General features: G+C 37.6%; 1 protein-coding gene across 2 annotated transcripts in view; it reads right to left on the bottom strand.

Annotated features, from left to right (window-relative positions):
- The window catches only part of LOC109098792 (receptor-type tyrosine-protein phosphatase gamma-like), a 233,825-nt gene that overhangs the window by 158,396 nt on the left and 55,449 nt on the right, over window positions 1-19,980 (bottom strand). For both annotated transcript variants that reach the window (XM_042766063.1, XM_042766062.1), the window contains exon 2: window positions 13,723-13,815. In XM_042766063.1, coding sequence (XP_042621997.1) covers window positions 13,723-13,815 — 93 coding nt within the window. The remainder of the gene's footprint in view (window positions 1-13,722; window positions 13,816-19,980) is intronic.

Here is a 19,980-nt window from a genome sequence, read left to right as displayed (position 1 = left end):
AAAAAAAAGTTATTTTTTTGCAATCTTCGGTAAATCTTTCTCCAACTGCAGATGAGTAATTATTCGCCAACCTCTAAGCCTCAAATATTGGATTTTTTAAACACACAAAGTTTAGCATGAATTCATCAACCATTTAGATTAATAATGCTCACAAGAAGCAGAGCGAGAGAAACGCAGCAAGATGGATGGATGGTGTAACAGATGAATGCTGAGGAGGGTCTTTATCACTCAGGGCCCGCGCCTCTGTTTACAGCGCTGTCATTTCCTTCTCACTCCACATCCCTCAGCCCTGATGTACAACAATACAAGAAAATATTTAGCTGCGATGATCTCAGTGAAAACAAATGAATATTTTATGTGTGATGGAGCCTTTTTAATATTTCAAGAGCAATTAATAAGGTAGCGTATCACTCATCTCTCAGAGAAAACAGTCACAGTCAAAAGTCAGCCGTGGATGAATGAGAGTTTGTGTGCATCTCTCCGAAATCCTTTAATGCTGCCACTTGTCCTTGCTTGTACAGTACAGATATCTACTTGTCCTTATTAAACACATCTGCATGTAACCTCAATTGCTCGACTTTGTATATACCTGCAAACTGTCTCCTGCATTTTCAAATTACATTACTCAGAGGAGTCAGTCACAAAATTCAGGATAAAAAGGCAGAGCTGAACTGAAAGGTAATGTTTCATTTCAAATGAAAATGACATGAACGTGAACGCGGATGTTTCTCTTTCTCACATCCACAGAGAAGCTGAGGGAGATGCTATGTTTCTCATTTTCTTTTCCACTTTTCAAAAACCATTTTTTTTTTTTTTTTTTTTTTTTTGGAGATGCTAGAGTTGTTGCCAAATCTGGCTCCATTCCACATCTGTATACTATACCAAAGTAAAGATTTTCCCGAGCACCAAAATATGGCCTCCAGTCTGTGCCATTTTCGTTCGTCTCTCACGCAAAGTGAAATGTTGGCTGGATCGGAGAGAAGTTCTGAGCATGTGCTGACTCTGTTGTCTTGCTAAGGCTAATTTCACAGCTAGCATTTTCTGTATCCTATATACACACACTAATATTTTCACACTTTTTGCATAATCAAAATTCTTGAAAACATGCATAATAAAAGTAGATTTTTTTTCCCTGGTTTTCCTCACATATCACATCTCATATTTCATCTCAAGCTCTTCAATGCCACTGATGTTACCTTAGATAAACAAACATGTTCAGTAAAATAAATAGAAAGTATTATGACAATTAAAAATGGAAAGATACTGTATTACACACACACACACACACACACACACACACACACATACATATATGTGTGTGTGTGTGTGTGTGTGTGTGTGTGTGTGTGTGTGTGTGCACATTAGGTTGATAAAAATTGACAATGAAATGTAGTAGTAGTAATAATAATAATAATAAAAAAAATAATAATAATAATAATAATAATAAAAAAAATAACAATAACAAAAGTTACCAATGAGTAGCAAATCAGCATATTAAAATGTTTTCTGAAGGATCATGTGACACTGAAAACTAATGTAATGCTAAAGAGATGCTAATGATGCTAAAATTCAGCTTTGCCATCAGAGAAACAATATTTTAAATAGTAATAATATATTGCAATATTAATGTTTTTTTTTTTTTTTTTTTTTTTTTTTTTTTATGAATTCAGCCTGCAGCCTTGGTGAGTATAAAAGACTGCTTTCAAAACATTTAATGATCTTAATTCCACCCCAAAAATTTGAACAACAGTGCATTCATTTTAACAGCAGTGTTTATCATTTTAAACATGTAATATTTCATATATAATGGAAGACAATACATATCAATTAAATATCAATGCAAAATGTTTTTTTTTCCTCAAAAGTAAATAGGTTTCCAATATCATTTCAATGTGATCTTTATATAGCAAAAAAAAAAAAAAAAGAAAAGAAAAAAAGATAAAAAAACGAACCCATAAAACTACCTAAAGGTGAAGAAACACCCAGGTACATGTCTCTGTCCAGGGGTTCTCCACACACAGAGAGTTAGAATTAAGATAAGTCATGGCAGCATTACAGATCCAGTGAGAGAATCAAGCTCTCTCTCTCTCTCTGTGTGTGTGTGTGTCCAGGAGGGCATGAAGAACAGAAACAAGCTCTTGTCTTCTGTGAGTCATTACCTCTCCCAGCCTGAGCTCATTTTCCACATGGCCCTGGTGTCAAATGCCTTCAAGCCGTTCACCAAATTCTGGTTTTATCTTTCTCTCTCTCCTCATGTGCCTCTCGACAGGCGGACCAGACCTCCATGATTCAGATACTGCATGTTTCTACAGAACCAAAGCCAATGAAATTAAGAGGGGCAGCAGGGGACCGCAGCGCACACAGAGCAGGCCTCTGTTAGTGCTCTTGAGTGGACAAGGACGATCAAAGTCCTCACGTGTGCCTACAATTCATCACAGGATTCTGCCGAGAACTCCCAAGAACATTCTTCAAGGAATCCTGAGCACCCATAATGCCCTAAAGAGATGACTGTACATGCACAGAGCCTGCTGGTGAATAATGGATATGTGCAAATACACACACTCACACAGTCCCATGAGTGCTGTTCATCTAAACAACAACATCATGACCTCAGGGACGCAGGACGGTGGTGTGCTTCATTAGACAATATTCATGGGGATGCAATACATACATTAATATGTAAAATAAATAAATAAATAAATAATGTTGGTGCAACAAAAATTAATACTAATATTAAAAGTAATACTAGTATTAATAGTACTTATCATAATAATTATATATATATATATATATATATATATATATATATATATATATATATATATATATATATATATATATATATATGAATGAATGAATGAATGATGCATTTATATAGCTTTATATATATATATATCAAAAACTGAACCCAGCTGCTGGGTCAAAACATCCCAATCGCTGGGTGTGTCCATATTTAACTCAGCCTGGGTTGTTTTTAACCCAGCATTTTTAGAGTGTAGTTATGAATGATCTGTTATTAATATAAAAGCAGATGATTCATATTATATAGCACCTCAAATAAATGTTCACGTCACGATCAAACACAATTAAAATGTAAAATATCCAATATATACACGGTTTGAATACTGAATACAGAATCTCCAGTGGTTCACACACTGATAGCAGACAAACGCTTATGAAATATTGCCACTTGTACTCACGCTTTAAATAAACTTTAATCAATTCCAGTTAATCCATCTGTTTGTTTTATAGTAGGCGAGAATAATGCTCATCCTCCCGACATACACAGCAGCTCAGGGACAAACACGCCGGTGCATTCAATATTCACTGAGTGACACACACCTCTCCTGCAAACACTCGTGAGAGCCATTTACTCTCATTAAAGTCGACTTCTTAATCCTCAGCTAAAGAGGCGTGCCGCGTGCAGGCTTCTGATAAATTCTGAGAGTGATCCTGTTCTCTTTCCCTCCCTCTATTTTTAGCTCTTTTTCATTGGTCCTTTTCTTCCTTCTGCTCATTCATCTTTGTTTCCGTCTTCCAGTCATTAAACTGCTGCTCAGCTAACAGTACAACTCGCCCATGCTAAATACACTTAACACCTTCCTTTTCCCCTGTAAATGTTCCTCTTTCTCGAACTGAATTTCATTACTTTGGAAGGTAAAATATGTTCTTGAAGTAGGAAAACAAAGACCGTGATGTGGCATGTTTGTTGGTGGGCAGGTTTTATAGTAATTTTATAGTAATAGTGACAATAAAGACACTAATAATGTTGTATATATAAATAATGACAAAAATATGTCATATTTCAGTTTTATCTATATATTTATATCATTTATATATATTCATATTTTTATATGCAATATATCACATGAAAATGTCATTTAAACAAAGCATGTTTTTATGTTTCTTAAATACTACTACTACTACTACTACTTATAACAATGCTAAATTATTATTATTACTACATTGAACATTACATTTTAATTACATACTCCATGAAATTTTAACATACAAATATATTTTGTAATAGTTGCACTTTAGTTTTACATCTGGCTAAACTGAGCATATAGATAAACTAAAGAATATGAATTATTAAGCTGTCTCATACTTTGAAATGTGTTGCATCATGCCAAGACGAGATTAGAAATGCTAAAAGATGTCCTAAACCACAGGAGATGATCACACTTAGCGAAACCCAACAGCATGTTTTTTGGTAAAAGCGTGCTCTTTTGTTTAACTATGTAGATTTCATAAATGAAACTCAAATAGCTTGGCTAATATGACGTCCTCAGCAGGCTGAAGTCGTGCACAGGCCACAAGAGATGAGCTTCAGCTTCTGTAAATACTGCAACATTTCCCCTTCACCGCTCTCCTTCTCTCTCCCTCTCTCGATCCATCTTTCTGCTCTCTCCTGAATACTAACACAGCCCTGGGTCTATTTGCCTAGCACTGACAGAAACAGCAACATATCGGTGTGTTTCACCAGTCAGGTGTGTGTGTAGTGAAGGAGGAGGCTTTGATATTTACATTCTGGATATATCAGCCACTCTGTACTTCCAAACACACAGAGCTGGCCTTTAAAACCCAGACATGGATTCATAACGAAAGACAATGGAGGAAAGAGGATTGTAAAACAACCTGAATAAACAAATGAGTTGCCAAGCAGTTAAACAAATCAGTGAGTAGCAGATTTTTCCCCCTTCACCGTAAGGCCAAAAACACACTTTGTGCAAGTATTCAAACACAGATGTGAAAGTGGGGCCAACATCCTCATGTTTCTCTGGCCGTAACAATCCTCCATCCTCAAGGGGGCGATAGAGTTACCTATAAATGTCTGTTGACTTTGACTAGCTTTCTGAGTATGAATCATTTCCAAAAGTTTTCAGCCTCTTTTGCTTACCAATCTTCCATTTATTTTATTTTAAATACAGTAAAAATAGTAATATTGTGAAATAACATAAAATGTTTTAAAACGTAATTTATACCTGTGATGCAAAGCTGAATTTTCAGCATCATTACTCCAGACTTTAGTGTCACATGATCCTTCAGAAATCATTCTGATGTGCTGATTTGGTCTCAAGAAACATTTATTATTAATAATTATCTTAAAAACTGTTGAAACCATAATTATTATTTATTTATTTATTTTCAGGATTCGTGAATAGAAAGTTCTTTTGAAACATCAGTTTAATTAAATGTGTCCTTGCTGAATAAAAGTATTAAATACTTACAAAATATATAATAAGCAAACAAACATACAAACCTGGATGATCCAGCATCCCACATGAGCAAATACTGCTCACAGATTGACCTGACTGCTTCATCTGAATCGCTTACATGCCTCTACCGCACACACAAACACACACACACACAGTGCACCTTGGGACAGAGCTCAGATGAAATGTGCCTCTGGGTCAGGGTTCCACAATGGGAGCATAACTCAAACGGCACCATGTCATAATCCATTACAGACTGTTATTGGCTGTGCAGTAAATTGCACAATAACAGCAGGTCCATAGAGTGAGGTGAGTCAGTGATAGTGCGGGCCTGTGATGGACTCTCCAGTATGCACTACAGGATCATTTTATTAAAGCAGATCTCATAATGGATCTCATGTTACCACTGTTGCCAGATTTAACAGATCAGCACATTCAAACCAAAGCTGGTTATTGATTAATATAAAACCTTATCACCCCTCCAACTCATCTCTCGCTTTCTGCAGCCGTTGCTTGCTTTACTAAAATCCCTTCATAAAAATGTACCAAAACAAACAGTTACTGAGTCATTCTATAAAACGAGTGCATTTTCCATCTCCTGAAGTACTTCCTTAAAGTTACGACTGTATACTTTGCTAATGGCCTTGCAAAAAGTCCCTCGAAGGCATTCAGCAACTCACTTTTGTTTGGAATGGCCCTCAGTACCCAGACAGCACATGTACATTGTGGAAACATCTATTTTATGTGCACGTTTTCATCAGGAAGACTTAATAGTTTTTAGAACATTTACTTATCTGCTATGTGTCTATGAGACATTTCCTTAAAGATGTTAAATAGCCATTGAGAAAATGTATTTAAGAAGATTACGATTGAATATACTGTATGTAAAACTGACTTTTTAGGACATCTATCAGATGTTTGTACACAGCAGGTGCTATTCACATTCGAAATTCACTCTGAGAGAGAATATTACAAGAAAACAAGCTATTGTTAATATAGCACAAGCACTTAGAAAAGTTGAAAGTAAGAAGAAACTCAGAAATGTAGTATATACACACACACACACACACACACACATTAGCTGTTGCAGCACGATAACTGTCGCATCGGGTGAATAGGATCACAACGAATGACAGCACGTAGGATTTGTCGTGTGGCGCCGCATGCAGTGTAGACAGCATCATTGATTATAATGGGTTCTATAGTATTTTGTCGCGTTGTGCCGCACCGCTCGCGTCCGGTGTAGACATAGTGTCAGGATGCACCATCACAAGAATAAACAAATTATATGAAAAGGAGATTTTATTTGATTACATTAATGTTTAAATTAAAATTTACAAGCAATATTTTAACAGCTACAATGTAAAGGGAATACTGTTGTAAAAAATCCCATTATTTGTTTAAAGTGTTTGCAAATCAAATGTTATTGCACTTTTTTTCATACAGCAGTACTTTTAAAATAAAAGTGCGCAATACAGTACTTTTGAATTCATGATTGAATGATTGAATTTAATGCGATTAATCGCAGGAAAATCATGTGATTAATAGCGAAAAAAAAGAAGTAATCGTTGCCAGCACTAATATATATATATATTCAAGATCTTGTTTTTTTTAGTTCAAAAGAACAAGAGAAAATTTTAGAGAGAGAGAGAAACTTAAACAGAAACAAGTTAAGTTGCTTCTTTTACAGAAGAACAAGAAAAAGAACAAGAGGTGGAATTAAAAAGAAAGGGAGAGAGAGAAACTTGTGACAGGAAATAAGCAAAAGTTAACATGCATAGCCTAGGATGACAGAACGACCACGGTTGAATGAGAGCAAAAACTTGGAAATTAAAAGAAATAAATATTTCTGAGATTTTATTTCTTTATTGGAGAAAAAAATGAGAATTAATTAAAACAGAAATGAGCATGAGGAAGTGATCGAGAGAGGGGTGAGTGTTTCTCATTAGCATGCTCAGTCAGGTACGGCTCTGGTCTGGCTAGCTCAGAGCACATCCAGCTGTAGTGGAGTCTGCCAGCTCCCCTGGCCCACAGACCCAGCCATAATTACTCGCTTAAAGAAGAGGGAAAACGGGGGCATTATGAATTCTTCCCTCCGCCTCTATCTCATCAATGCATCTGTCGTCGTCTAATTAGAGGTCTAACTGATGAAAAATACCCGTGTCAAAATAACTCAAATAATGACAAAAGTTAACGCAGCACCCCATTTACTGCAGCGTAGTCTCAGAGCTCAAAAGCCATCAGAGAGAAAAGTTCATTGTTGTCAAAAAAAAAAAAAAAAAAAAAAAAAAAAAGGAGAAGGGAAACAATGGATTAGGTTTTTGGGCAAGTCTTTATTTATATTTAATTACTTTGCACCAGTAAGCGGAGAATATAGAGACGTAGACTAACTGGAAATCAGTTGTAAGATGACACACCATCCCTTTATACTCAATCAGTTTTAAAATTTGAGGTTCAAAATTAAAAAATAAAAATAAAATAATAATAAGGTTACACTTTATTTCGATAGTCCACTTTAGACATTCTACTAACTATAAGTAACTTTGTAACTACATGTCAACAAGTTCTCATTAATATCCAACTACATGTCTACTAACTCTCAGAGTAGACTGTTAGGGTGGGTTTAGGGTTAGTGTTAGGGGTAGGTTTAGGGTTAGTATAAGTTGACAAAGAAAGTGTTAGAAGATATTAAGCAGACAGTCTACTAATACTCTACTAACTGCTAGTTGACATGTAGTTGCAAAGTTACTTACTGTTAGTAGAATGTCTAAAGTGGACTATCAAAATAAAGTGTTACCGATAATAATTATAAAACAAAATGTAATATTTTCCCTGTGTCCAAATATACCTCTTTACTATATAGTAAGTGAAAACAGTATGTGAAAAGAGTAGTATGTCCGAATTCACAGTATTTAGGAGAAAACCTACCAGATGATCTAAATCTTCCTCTGAGTTTCTGAAGTGCTCATGGAATAGACACTTTACTATCCCATGAGGCCATGGGAGAGGAGTTGTGAATCTCAGTCACGTGATGCAACTGACACTGGAGGTCACACGACAATGACGTATGTCCGTATTTCATTCATACTACACACATTTATACTACAAAGAAAATACTATAATAATAGTCACAAAGTAAGATCTTTTTCAAACGTAGTACCTACTAAGACAGTATGTGATTTCAGACATAGCTTTCTTGTCTTGGAAATTATACTGACACCTATAGGTGTGGAGGAGGCATCACAAACAAACGATTCTGGTTGTAGACCTACCCAATTTACAGACCTGCTGGTCACACCTGATTCATTTTATATCTAGCAATAGGTTTTAACTGAGATGAAATGGGTATTGTCTGGTCATGTGATTTCAACATGGCCTCCACTATGAGGGAATGACGTGCTACACATACAATAAACCAACTACTATCAAAAGTACAATTTATTTCTTTAACAGTAACATTTCCATAGAGGGAATAACATGGAGCACCTTGGAAATTCTTACAAAACAGTGCAAGCTGCATATTGCTTTCACACACACACACACACACACACACACACACACACACACACACACACACACACACACACACACACACACACACACACACACACACACACACACACACACACACACACACACACACACACACACACACACACACACACACACACACACCACAGGAAGTACTTTGTTTGTCTGATTAAGTGTAAATAGCAAACATGAGGGTCGACCTGCTGTGCTCTGCAAAACATCTGGAGCGGGTCAACATCTGTGTCCAGGTTGCCAACATCACTAAACAAAAGCTGGCAGCCTTGAGCACAGAGCTAATAGAGAATGATGGGAAGGGGGTAGATGATGATGAAGGCCTGCGGAGAGGTGAACAGAAAATTTAGGAGGCTCACAAGATGCTTGTCTGTTAACAAACAGTTATTCAGATGGAGGACTGAATACGTTTGATGCATGAAAAAAAGATAATAATATGAAGGTTGTAGGTGTTTTGGAGTTTAATAGAATAAAGAACTGTATACAGGCTAGGAATTACATGAAGGTGAGTACATAATATATATATATATATATATATATATATATATATATATATATATATATATATATATATATATATATATATATATATATATATATATATTTATATATATATTTATTTATTTATTTATTTACTTATCCATTATGCAAACTGCACCTTTAAGAGTTATTTTACTGTTCAGTTGAAGCGAAAAATGTATGGACTCAATTTATGCAAGCAAATCATGAGATGTGAAAGCATTTACCAACTGATGGCTTTTTAACAATCAGAAGTGGCACAGCAAAGGCAACGTATCAAATTACATCTTCAAACTGCTTTCTATAGAGTTTCACAGTGGCTGTGAGCTGTTCATTCAAAAGGTGGCATCTGGGGATGAAATTACCTTATGTGGGTTGTCATGAAAAGAAAGAAGCAGTATTTTCCGTCCTTTAAATTAAAACCTATTAATGGAAGCGCTGCCGAGAACACAAAGGATTTCAAATTAATATCCACTGAATGGGCTGGGGTTGGCACATAGTGATCACGAAGCTACCGCAGCCCCATGTAATAGAGTTGATAAGTGTCTGTCAAAAACGGTCTTATAGAAAATGCATTTCGGGGAGTGGCAATTGGGGCAAGATGCCTGATGGTTCCTGGAAGTAGATATTGATCTTGTTTCAAGGTTTTTGATACTGTTCTTAGCCAGAGAGCGACTTCTTCCAGATGCATTAATCATTCAGAGGTCCTTGTTGTGTTTACAGTCCAAATCTAGCACATTTTTGTGAGAGGCATTTCAATTTAGATGCTTTAAAGATAATGGTGCCTCACTGCCAATATGCAGCTGCTTTAATGCTTTAAATTACTATACATAATGTCTCTTGAAACAGCACATGCATGGTTTTTGGACTGGATTTCAACATCGCTCAACAAAGAGCTATTTGCACATCAAATAAATTTGAATCTGCTGGTTTGTGGGTATGTTTAACAGCACATTATGAGGCTATTATTGATGGTGAGGATATTAAACAATACTTCGCCGTGAGAGTGTTTGGCAATGTATAATCAATAAAAACTAGCTAAATGACATCGTTTTCAAGAAATATGATAACTTTCACTATGTTTGATATAGATGCTAGACAAGCAATGAAAGCCCTTTCCTAAACCACATTCACAAAGAATCTCCACTGGACCACAATAACACAGCAGAAAATGTGCCTTGGAGTATTGTGTTAACACCAGTTCCACATTGAAATATGTGAATAACTAACAATATTTAGGTGTAATCTGCCTGAGCTAAATTTGGCCCAGTGGACCGTAAGTGTTTTCTGTAGCTCAGAGAAGTCGTAAGACATATTATTAGGGGTTTTGTTTGATCAAGCATAATTTCCAGGGCTCTTTAGGGGGCAATAAATAAACTGATAATGGAGCTTGATGCAAAAAATGGTAAGGGATTGTAACTTGGGCAAGCCAAGAATGATGGCTAACCGGAGGGTATGAGTGCAGCAGCTTTGCAAGGTGCAAACAGAGTAAAGCCACTCGACAGGACGGCGAGCCGCTTTCAGAGCGAGGATCATCTGCCAAGTTCATTAAATCTGCCTGCAGGACAAAGTCATCTGTGCTCGTCAACAGCATTCTGCTCACAAGAAGCGATAGGTGTTCAGCAACCAGATGAATTCAGGGCAGGACATTCATGCCATGGTGGAAAAAGTACTTGAAATCCACACTTAAGTACAGCTAAGTACAGAAAAGAACAGATACCTTACCAGAAAATGACTTTAGTAGAAGTTAAAGTCACTGTTTAGAATATTACTTGAGTAAAAGTTTTAAAGTATGTGATATTTATTTTTTAATATTTAAAAAAAAAGTGAAAGTGACGTGACATTCAGCCAAGTATGGTGACCCATACTCAGAATTCGTGCTCTGCATTTAACCCATCCGAAGTGCACACACACAGAGCAGTGAACACACACACACTGTGAACACACACCCGGAGCAGTGGGCAGCCATTTTTATGCTGCGGCGCCCGGGGAGCAGTTGGGGGTTCGATGCCTTGCTCAAGGGCACCTAAGTCATGGTATTGAAGGTGGAGAGAGAACTGTACATGCACTCCCCCCACCCACAATTCCTGCAGGCCCGAGACTCGAACTCACAACCCTTCGATTGGGAGTCCGACTCTCTAACCATTAGGCCACGACTTCCCCAAATAATATTATACTTAATATTTATTTTAAGTATTACTACTTTGTTACATTACACCACTGCATTCATGAAATCATGAATGCATAGCCACCAGAAAACACATTTATATAGATAGATATAAAATGCACGGGTGTGTGTAAGCATGTGCTTTATGATATCTTGCCATGCAATCACAGTTTTAGAGGCTTAACATACTCTAGAGCCGTGATGTGCATAAGAAACCTGAAGGCGGATTTGACTCAGAAACACACTGACTCTGAATCAATGTCTACAGTTTTATTGATTTGTGTTTATAAAAAAAAAAAAAAACACATTGCCATTAGATTAAGATTGTCTGAACTACGGATATCAAAAATGCCAATATGAAATGTCCACATGAACAAAATATAGATATAATGGTGTTTATACAGTATCCAGAGTCTAATCCAGTACCCAAGGGCTCTTGAGTGATAAAGGTTGCTATTGACTACTGTCATTGTCGGTTTTTGTAAGGTAATTATTAATTGTTGTCTATTTATGAATGATCTAGTTTCCTCATTATGTGGCATCATGTTCTCTACTTTTCACCAGGTTACTGATTAAAACTTACTGGCTAATTAGCTTGTACTAATTGCATCTACTTGTCACAGACTTTGCTGCATTACCAACCATGACTGTCTGAAAATAGCACGCTCTTTCTCCCTTCCTCTGCACAGGCTGATGTCAGAGATGTTCGCTACACAGCAGGCAAACTACACAGCAACTGTGGGAACAGGCACAGATGCCCCAGTGACCCACCCCATCAAACCCCTGACAGAAGAGCACGAAGCATCTCCTGTCTCTGGACGGCAGGGGTTGATGGGAATAATGCAACACTTTTAATATAAGCCTACAGTTCTGTACTACGCAAGAAGGGAATATCATAATAAATTATCTCATCAACTGAAATGCTGGGCTGCGGGACACAAGCCAATGTTTGGTCAGACGAACACATACTGTAGTACCACTCGATACTCAATTTCACCTTTAACTAAAATTGAATTACTATTTCCAAAATACAAAGAAAAACAAACAAACAAACAAACAAAAAAATAATGCGTCGACCATAGTTTAGTGAAGCTTTTTCAGCAACAAGGTAATACTTCCAACCACTAGAAGTATATAGCACAACATCCTCATTGTTTATGGGTCACAGTTTTTTTTTTTTTTAATTAGATGTGATAATTGTCTAAAAGTTAATAGCTTCTCATTAAACAGCCTAATTCTTCCAAAAACTAGCTGTACAGAATAAGATTCTCACTGTTTTGTGCCAGTTTTGTCATCTTTTTAAATGCTTTCTTGTGTCACTTACTACTTTTTGGCAGCTAGTCATGTAACTGACTTGACTGTAGTTTACCTATTTTACATTATCTTAGCAAGCTAATTTCAGATTTGCTTCTCTGACACTGGCAGACAATGCCAACATAGACATCCAAACCTGAGCACTTGAGAATGATGACAAATGTCAGCCTGCAGGAAGTATTTAAATGTTAGACTGTGTAATTATCACTTGAAAATAGATGTATAAAAACACTAAAACATCAAGATCCTTTGACTGAAGGTGTCTTTGATGTGCTAATATATGCACACACACACACAGGTTGTGACTTCTAATGCTACAATCTTAGCAAGCCCTTTTTAGTAAGGAATTGAATAGAGCATATAAGCATACTTCAATTCTACACATAATGCCTAATATAAAAAGTTGTACTACTGACACTACTCTGGCATTGAATGCATTGACTATCCACAAAGCAATGCTCCTCTGAAAGATGCTTCAACATGGTAGTGGGACGTTAAATAGTGCAATAAAGACCACAAGATCACAGTAATGTGATAAACCTTAGTGTTTGTTGTAGGCCGCATCTCTGCAAGGGGCCAGCCATAACACTGGCAAACAACAGAAAACCGCAGCAGGGAAAAGGGGAAGCATTTAAATAAATAAAATAAATATCATTGGTTGCCGCAGGCTTGGTGGCACAGTTAAAGATTAATGCTATTCTTCTGCAAATATTGCTCAGAGGGACAACATGAGTCACTTTCTCAACAGCAAAGCATTCATGAAAGCAAAAGCCAGGGAAAACCCTAAGGCAAGGCTTCTGGGGGTGAGGTGGACAGCTCTGGATGAAAGACCAGCTGTCTATCAGAGGCATTTCATGTGTTTTAGTGGTAGCAGAACACAATGGCTTTTGGAAGGAAGAAATTTAACTGTTACTCTGTCAAAAGTGTCACTATGTACAGTATGTGTGAGTGTAGTTTGCTCACCTGAGTAGGCCCAGTAGGACTCTTCGGCCGCTCTACGGTGCCTGTCACCGATTGGACGGTCATGATGCTCCGCTTTGTTCCCCTCAGCCAATGCTGAAACAGAAAAATAATGAGACATAGTTTTAGATTATGTGCTGTGATGGTCATGTGGACGATTATGTGATTCAATTCCTAAATGATCAAGTTCTATTTCCTAAAACAGCCATCCCCACTTGGCTGATTAACAGAAGTCTTAACTTTATTACTACTGCTAGGCAGTGATAAATAAAAGTAAATTTAAAAAAAAATTAAGTTTTATAAGTTTACATAATATATGTGTTTGTGTACTGTATATATATATATATATATATATATATATATATATATATATATATATAATACATACACATACAGTATACATTTTGACAAATTTACATGTATTTACATGTATATATTTATATTCATATAATTTATATTCTATATAAATTTATTTAATATATAAACAAAATTTTCTTAAATATAAACTATATTGCATGTGGGCATTTATATATACATAACAAATAAACACAGTACACACAAATATGCTATGTAAACAAAAACTTTCATTGTAGATGCGATTGGATGTGGATGAGAAGTTCTATTCTTTTATATATATATATATATATATAAACATTTTTTAACTAAATTGAGTAAATGTTGTCTAAAAATGTTTTATTTCAGTGTATATCTATCTCAATTCTAATTCAATAGTACTACCCTACACCCCACTCTAGTTATCCGTATTGGGATCAGCCATTGAAAAATCCATTTACACAGAGAGACCCTCATGAGTACACAAACATACACAAATCATGAGGGTCAAACTACAGCTCACAACTCGAGGCACAAAAACAAATCACGAGATACAACCTCATGAACACAGTAATGCACCAGCCTGCGATCTCTGGCTGAACCAAGTCATTAAATCCTGTATAAACCAATCTGGCTCAAAGAAACCCACTCCATTAGAGAGACAAACAGCCCCCCACACAGCAGTATTTACAGCCTGTCTGCTCTGGGATCAGTTTCACCTCCCTCATTAAACATGTATGAGGGGCTAAATAAATAAACAAGACCTGATTGGCCAGTGAGAGGAAGGCTAAAGCGCTAAGTGCCGAGTCAAAGAGGCTGTGGACAGGGCGCTGGCAGTCGAAGACGGCGAGCTGTTCCACCGCTCCGTCAGAGACACCAAGACCAGCTGTGTCCTACCGGTAGGCCGAACTAATCTAGACTGAACCCAACAGGAGTTCTAGACCCCTTCGCCTACTTGCTCAGGGCCCTAAGGTTCATATTAGCTGTGAGAATACAACTCCAGAGGATTGGGGAGCTGAAATTAGTTTAAAAATCCAAACCACTCAGTCGCCAAGGATGCCAGAAATATATGTCTAGGTTGAATGAGAATTTGTTCCGACTTGCAGCATGGGCTAGAGGGGTTAGGAAGGATGGCACACATCCCAGCACCCTGTGGCCTCTGTGTGAGTTTATCAGAGGCGATCTCGACCCCTCGGCTCGTGGCAGCGGGATTGGGATGCACTGGAAGGTGAAGAGACGACGTGAGATCAGCCTCACAGCTTTCGTCCACATCCAAACTCTCAAATGCACTGTGGCAGGACTTGGGGGTGACTGCCATTTTAGATCTAGACTGACCCAAAAAAACCCCCCAAAAAAACTAGAAGTCACTAGAAGGGAAAGAAGAGAATAACTGAAGAAAACACTAAAAGAACTAAGAAAGGACTAAAACCATGGCAAGATGTTAACGAGAATTTGGCCACATTTGTTCTGCAATCCTGCCGATGTGCTGACCACACTACGGTAACAAGGACACACTGCCTAAAAGCCATCACTCAAAACATAATGTAATTTACAAGGCCACTCTCTCTCCGAGCATGCTGGGTAAGTATATTCTGATATGAACAATGGGTGACTTTTTGTTTCAATGACAAACTGCCTTCTGCTCCTCGCTGCTCTAATTCTTCAGGATAGCGGCTCGGGCATGGCGGTGAATGCCAATGAGAGGGTATGCTATGGCTTCTCTATGAATTACATTATTGATTGTCGATACTCTTTGAACAGAAAATGTAATTATGCAATGCGGCATGCCGGGCTTAGTTGCTATCCTCCCGATATGTCACTCATGCTTTCTTTCTCTTTCCCTCAATCACTGCCTCCCTCCTTTTGTACCTGTCCATCCATCAATGAAGCTATCTTCCTCTCTCCAACACTCCAAAACTTACTTCCTGGGAGTAACTCTGTTGGAGAGACCCGGGATGCTCTTTTGGCCGCTCTGAGGAGTCAATACATCAGCAGCTCAGTCGATCTCTTCTAGAGTCTTGCTTTCTTCATTCTGTCTTTCAGAGATGTCTTCCAAACCTGTCTACCTTCTGTCTGCTTTCCCATACCCAGCACTAGCTGTTTACTCACATGGTCACTTGTTTCAAGAAGAGAAAGAATTTGTTTTTGGCCTGTGGCCAATACCAGCTCCTACGTCACTCAGCAAACACCTGCGCCTACACATCATTGTACCCCAGGCCCTCTTTCATCTCCTCCAGATGTCTTCAACAATGGAGCATAAACAACCAAATAACTGGGCAACAGCACCTTGTCTGAATGTGACTCAACATTCAGATAAAGAGAAGCACCATGTTCCAACCCAATAAAGCCACTTTAGGGAAAGTTGTCAGGGCTCTGTGGCAAACAAGGGGCTGCCAGGAAACAGATAGGCTGGTGATACAGTACCTTCTAGGAACAAGAAATGGAGAGTTTAGAGAGTGAATGGGAAAAGGTCACATGTAGAAGTTGGACAAACATAACCTAACCTAAAGTTTTTGGTATGGCCAACCAAGCCTCTTACATTGAGCTACCAATTTATCAAGCTTAAGAAGCTGTAATGGGTTTTAAAAGGTTTTTCCTTAAGATGGGCCTTACCATCGGGCTGACTGGTTACTGCTCTTTTCACCGTTCTTTACTGATTTGGGCTCAATGACATGGTTACGCTTTCTTTTTCCATTGTGGTGCTGATAAATCAGAATCAGAATGTACATGACCAATCATGATTTACTAGCATCAGCATGGTTCAACTGTTCTGAGTATGGCTAGCTAACCGTACTGAGACATACATCCATAAAGTGGCTTGTAATGAAGCTACTGGAAATGTTATTGTTCTCAGGACCATTTGGCCAGATGGTGGAAAAATGGTTTAAGTGACACTTCACAGATGAATTTTCTTTTTGTGTGGGACTGTTTTCAGATGTGCACCCATGTAAATCAAGCTTTATAAATTGGACATGCCATGGATTTAGCCAAACCCAAACCCTAAAGTTAGCATGTGAAGTTAGCATGTGTAAGTTTACTACTTAACTATTTATTTTGTATGTGATATCTAATGTGAATAATGATTCTAAGAATGTCACTGTAGGCCTATAACACCGTCTCATTCAACTGAATGATAAAATCAGTTTCTCCTCATATTCTAGTGATATGTCATAGAATTTAGTCTGCAATTACCAACTATGTTTTGACACGTTGATGAAAAACAGTCTTTGTTAAACCTGTTAACATCCATGAATAGCTATAGTTTGATGCTTAGCCTCAGAGTTCATTGCATTGGTGCATTAGGCAACACTGACAATGGTTTTCTCTACCTATTAAAAAAAATAAAAAATCTTAATTTTTAGACAATGTTTATGAACTATTGTCCTTTTAAGGATCCCCAACTGGATTCCGGTCAAATTTTGCTAACTGCAAGGGACATTGTCCTGCAATTTCATTCTGACAGTATGGCTTAGAAAAACACACACATACAGAGATGAAGCCACTTACCTTACAAGAAAGGGAACATGTCCAGTGACATGCACACACTGTCAAGTATGACAGAGCTAAGTCTCTCACACACCTTTTGATTGCTTAATTTCTGTGGTATATGGGGCAAGCTAAAAACAAAAAAATTAGTTTGACACCTTCTGCCCCTGCTTTGGGTACTGAGATGGAGAAACCTCTATCTCTTGCCCTGCTTTAGAAGCAGGAGGGAGGAAAAGATTGAGAGAGAGAATGTTACCAAGAGATACAGAGAACAACCAGCCACCACTGGAAAAACAACAACTCATAGCCAGATTACAAACACACACCAAGCACAGATGTCAACACACACACGATCCTCTATCCTCCAGACCCTGCCCAGATCAATCAGCATCAATTCAGCCAAATATGCGCAAAGAGCCCTTGTACACACACACACAATCAAGAGAATGCATGAGGTTGGGCTAACACACACACCAAAGAATGTCATATTGTTCAAAAACAAGCAACATTGGCCTAAAGCACAATCTTTCAAAATCTAGAATCAACTGCAAGTTGATGCTAGTGTACGCTTGCCTTCTGTGATCAAATCTCCGGCGCCAGGGGTTCCATCTAGCCGGGCTGTTCTAAATGAATTCTGATGTAATTGATTTACACTCCTCTATTAGAGCTGCAGAGTTTTATGAAGAAGATATTGGGAGTTGACGTTTCTGTCAGGCTGTCTCCAGAGAAACAACGATAGAACGAGGAGAATTTTGAGGGCTTCATTTTCAGATGCAGATTCTGGAACACTCAATGAGACAAGTCTCGGTGGAGCCATGCGATGTCATCTAACTGCCACTCAGAGATTGCTTTTGTGGAGGATGGGCCAATCATTGCTTAAACTCATTCTCACACACCATGCTAGCTTTTAAACTAATGTTGTCGTCACCTGTGGACAGGCTTCTGAATCCAGGAATAAATTCCAAAAACTCATGCTAATACTAAAATACTCTCAGTATTCCAAGAGGTACACAAAATCATACAGCTGTACTCTGCCTGATTGGTAAGTTTATACAAGGAAAGAATCAGAAATGTATTGGATAGGTAAGTTTGCACTTGCAAAGACACTAAGACTTACTCCAAAGATAATCATGCAAAATTAGATGCACAACATAGAGAAAATGTGAGAGGAAAATACTGTGCAGGCCCTTAAAAATGTACCATAGCGGTATCATGGTACAAGGATTGTATCAGATAATAATTCCATGGAAACTATGATATATAACAGGATACTGAATGGTTTCAAGAATATAACTGATTATAGTGTGTAAGGTTCTAAATAAAAAGTGTCCACTATTCAATTCTGACTGACATTCAGTTATTAATGTTCAGTTATTAATGGTGACTTCAGCCTGAGGGTAAAATTTGTTCTCATGCTTAATTGTTTCCGCTAGATAGTTTTGAATTTCAAGTTTGTTCCGACTTCATTGAAATGCACATCAGGCATTCACATTCATGCACTTACCCTTGATTCTGCTTTTGTCTTTTTGGACAGGAGGGGTCAGCATGTGTATGTGTGCCCTAATGGACTCATTAATATTCTCCTACAGTCTCTCCTGAAGGGCACTCACCCTATGGCCACATCCAGGACACATATATACCCCTTCGTCCTGTGTGAAGATGCACATGCTTTTACACACATGGAGCAACATCTGTTGCCTAAATCTGTCCAGAAATCTGAGAGGGCAGCAAATATAGCGAGAACACACAAGGAAAGATGGAAGAAACACAGACTTCAACCACTCTACCCGTAACACCATGCTCCACTTCTCATGCCAATCAGGAAAAGCCTGTCCATATATGAAGTACAGTGTCTGTACCATGGTAATTTATTATAAAACATGACACTGGTGCATGGTTTGAAATTTTACAGTAACGCGTTACTCCTCTGTGACAACTAGTCCCCATCTCCCATGTATAGATTTAAAATCTCAGTCAATATTAATCCTCTTGTGACTTAATCCAAATATTTGGCTTCATTTGGATGCAAATTATAACTAGGAAAATTTATAATGTACAACCACTGGCACTGAGAAGTCAAACTCCTTTTAGCAAAATTAATCTGAATGCAGACAATGTACATTTTGTGTGGAATTAGTGCAATATTTGAGACAAGATCAGCTTTCTTTAATGTAATTAACTTTGTATAGTATTAGTATAGTATCAGCTGACTGCTGGGATCCCTTTTATCCTTTTTAACCAAAATGGTACCTCTCTCTATCTCTCTCTCCAAAAAAAAAATATATATTTTCTTTTTTAATTTACCTCCAAACTTATGAAATGGGAGGAATTTCATTTTACTGCTTCAATCTACAGTAGCAAGATCTGTGCTGTTTTAAAAAGTTTTTATGGTGAGGAAAGGGTTGCTGGTAAAAGTGCTCAGGACAAAATTTATAGATGGGC

The sequence above is a fragment of the Cyprinus carpio genome, chromosome A11 (genome assembly GCF_018340385.1).
Source record: "Cyprinus carpio isolate SPL01 chromosome A11, ASM1834038v1, whole genome shotgun sequence".
Taxonomy (NCBI): domain Eukaryota; kingdom Metazoa; phylum Chordata; class Actinopteri; order Cypriniformes; family Cyprinidae; genus Cyprinus; species Cyprinus carpio.
Note: the sequence above shows the minus strand (reverse complement) of the source record. Positions and strands in the feature narration are given on the sequence as shown.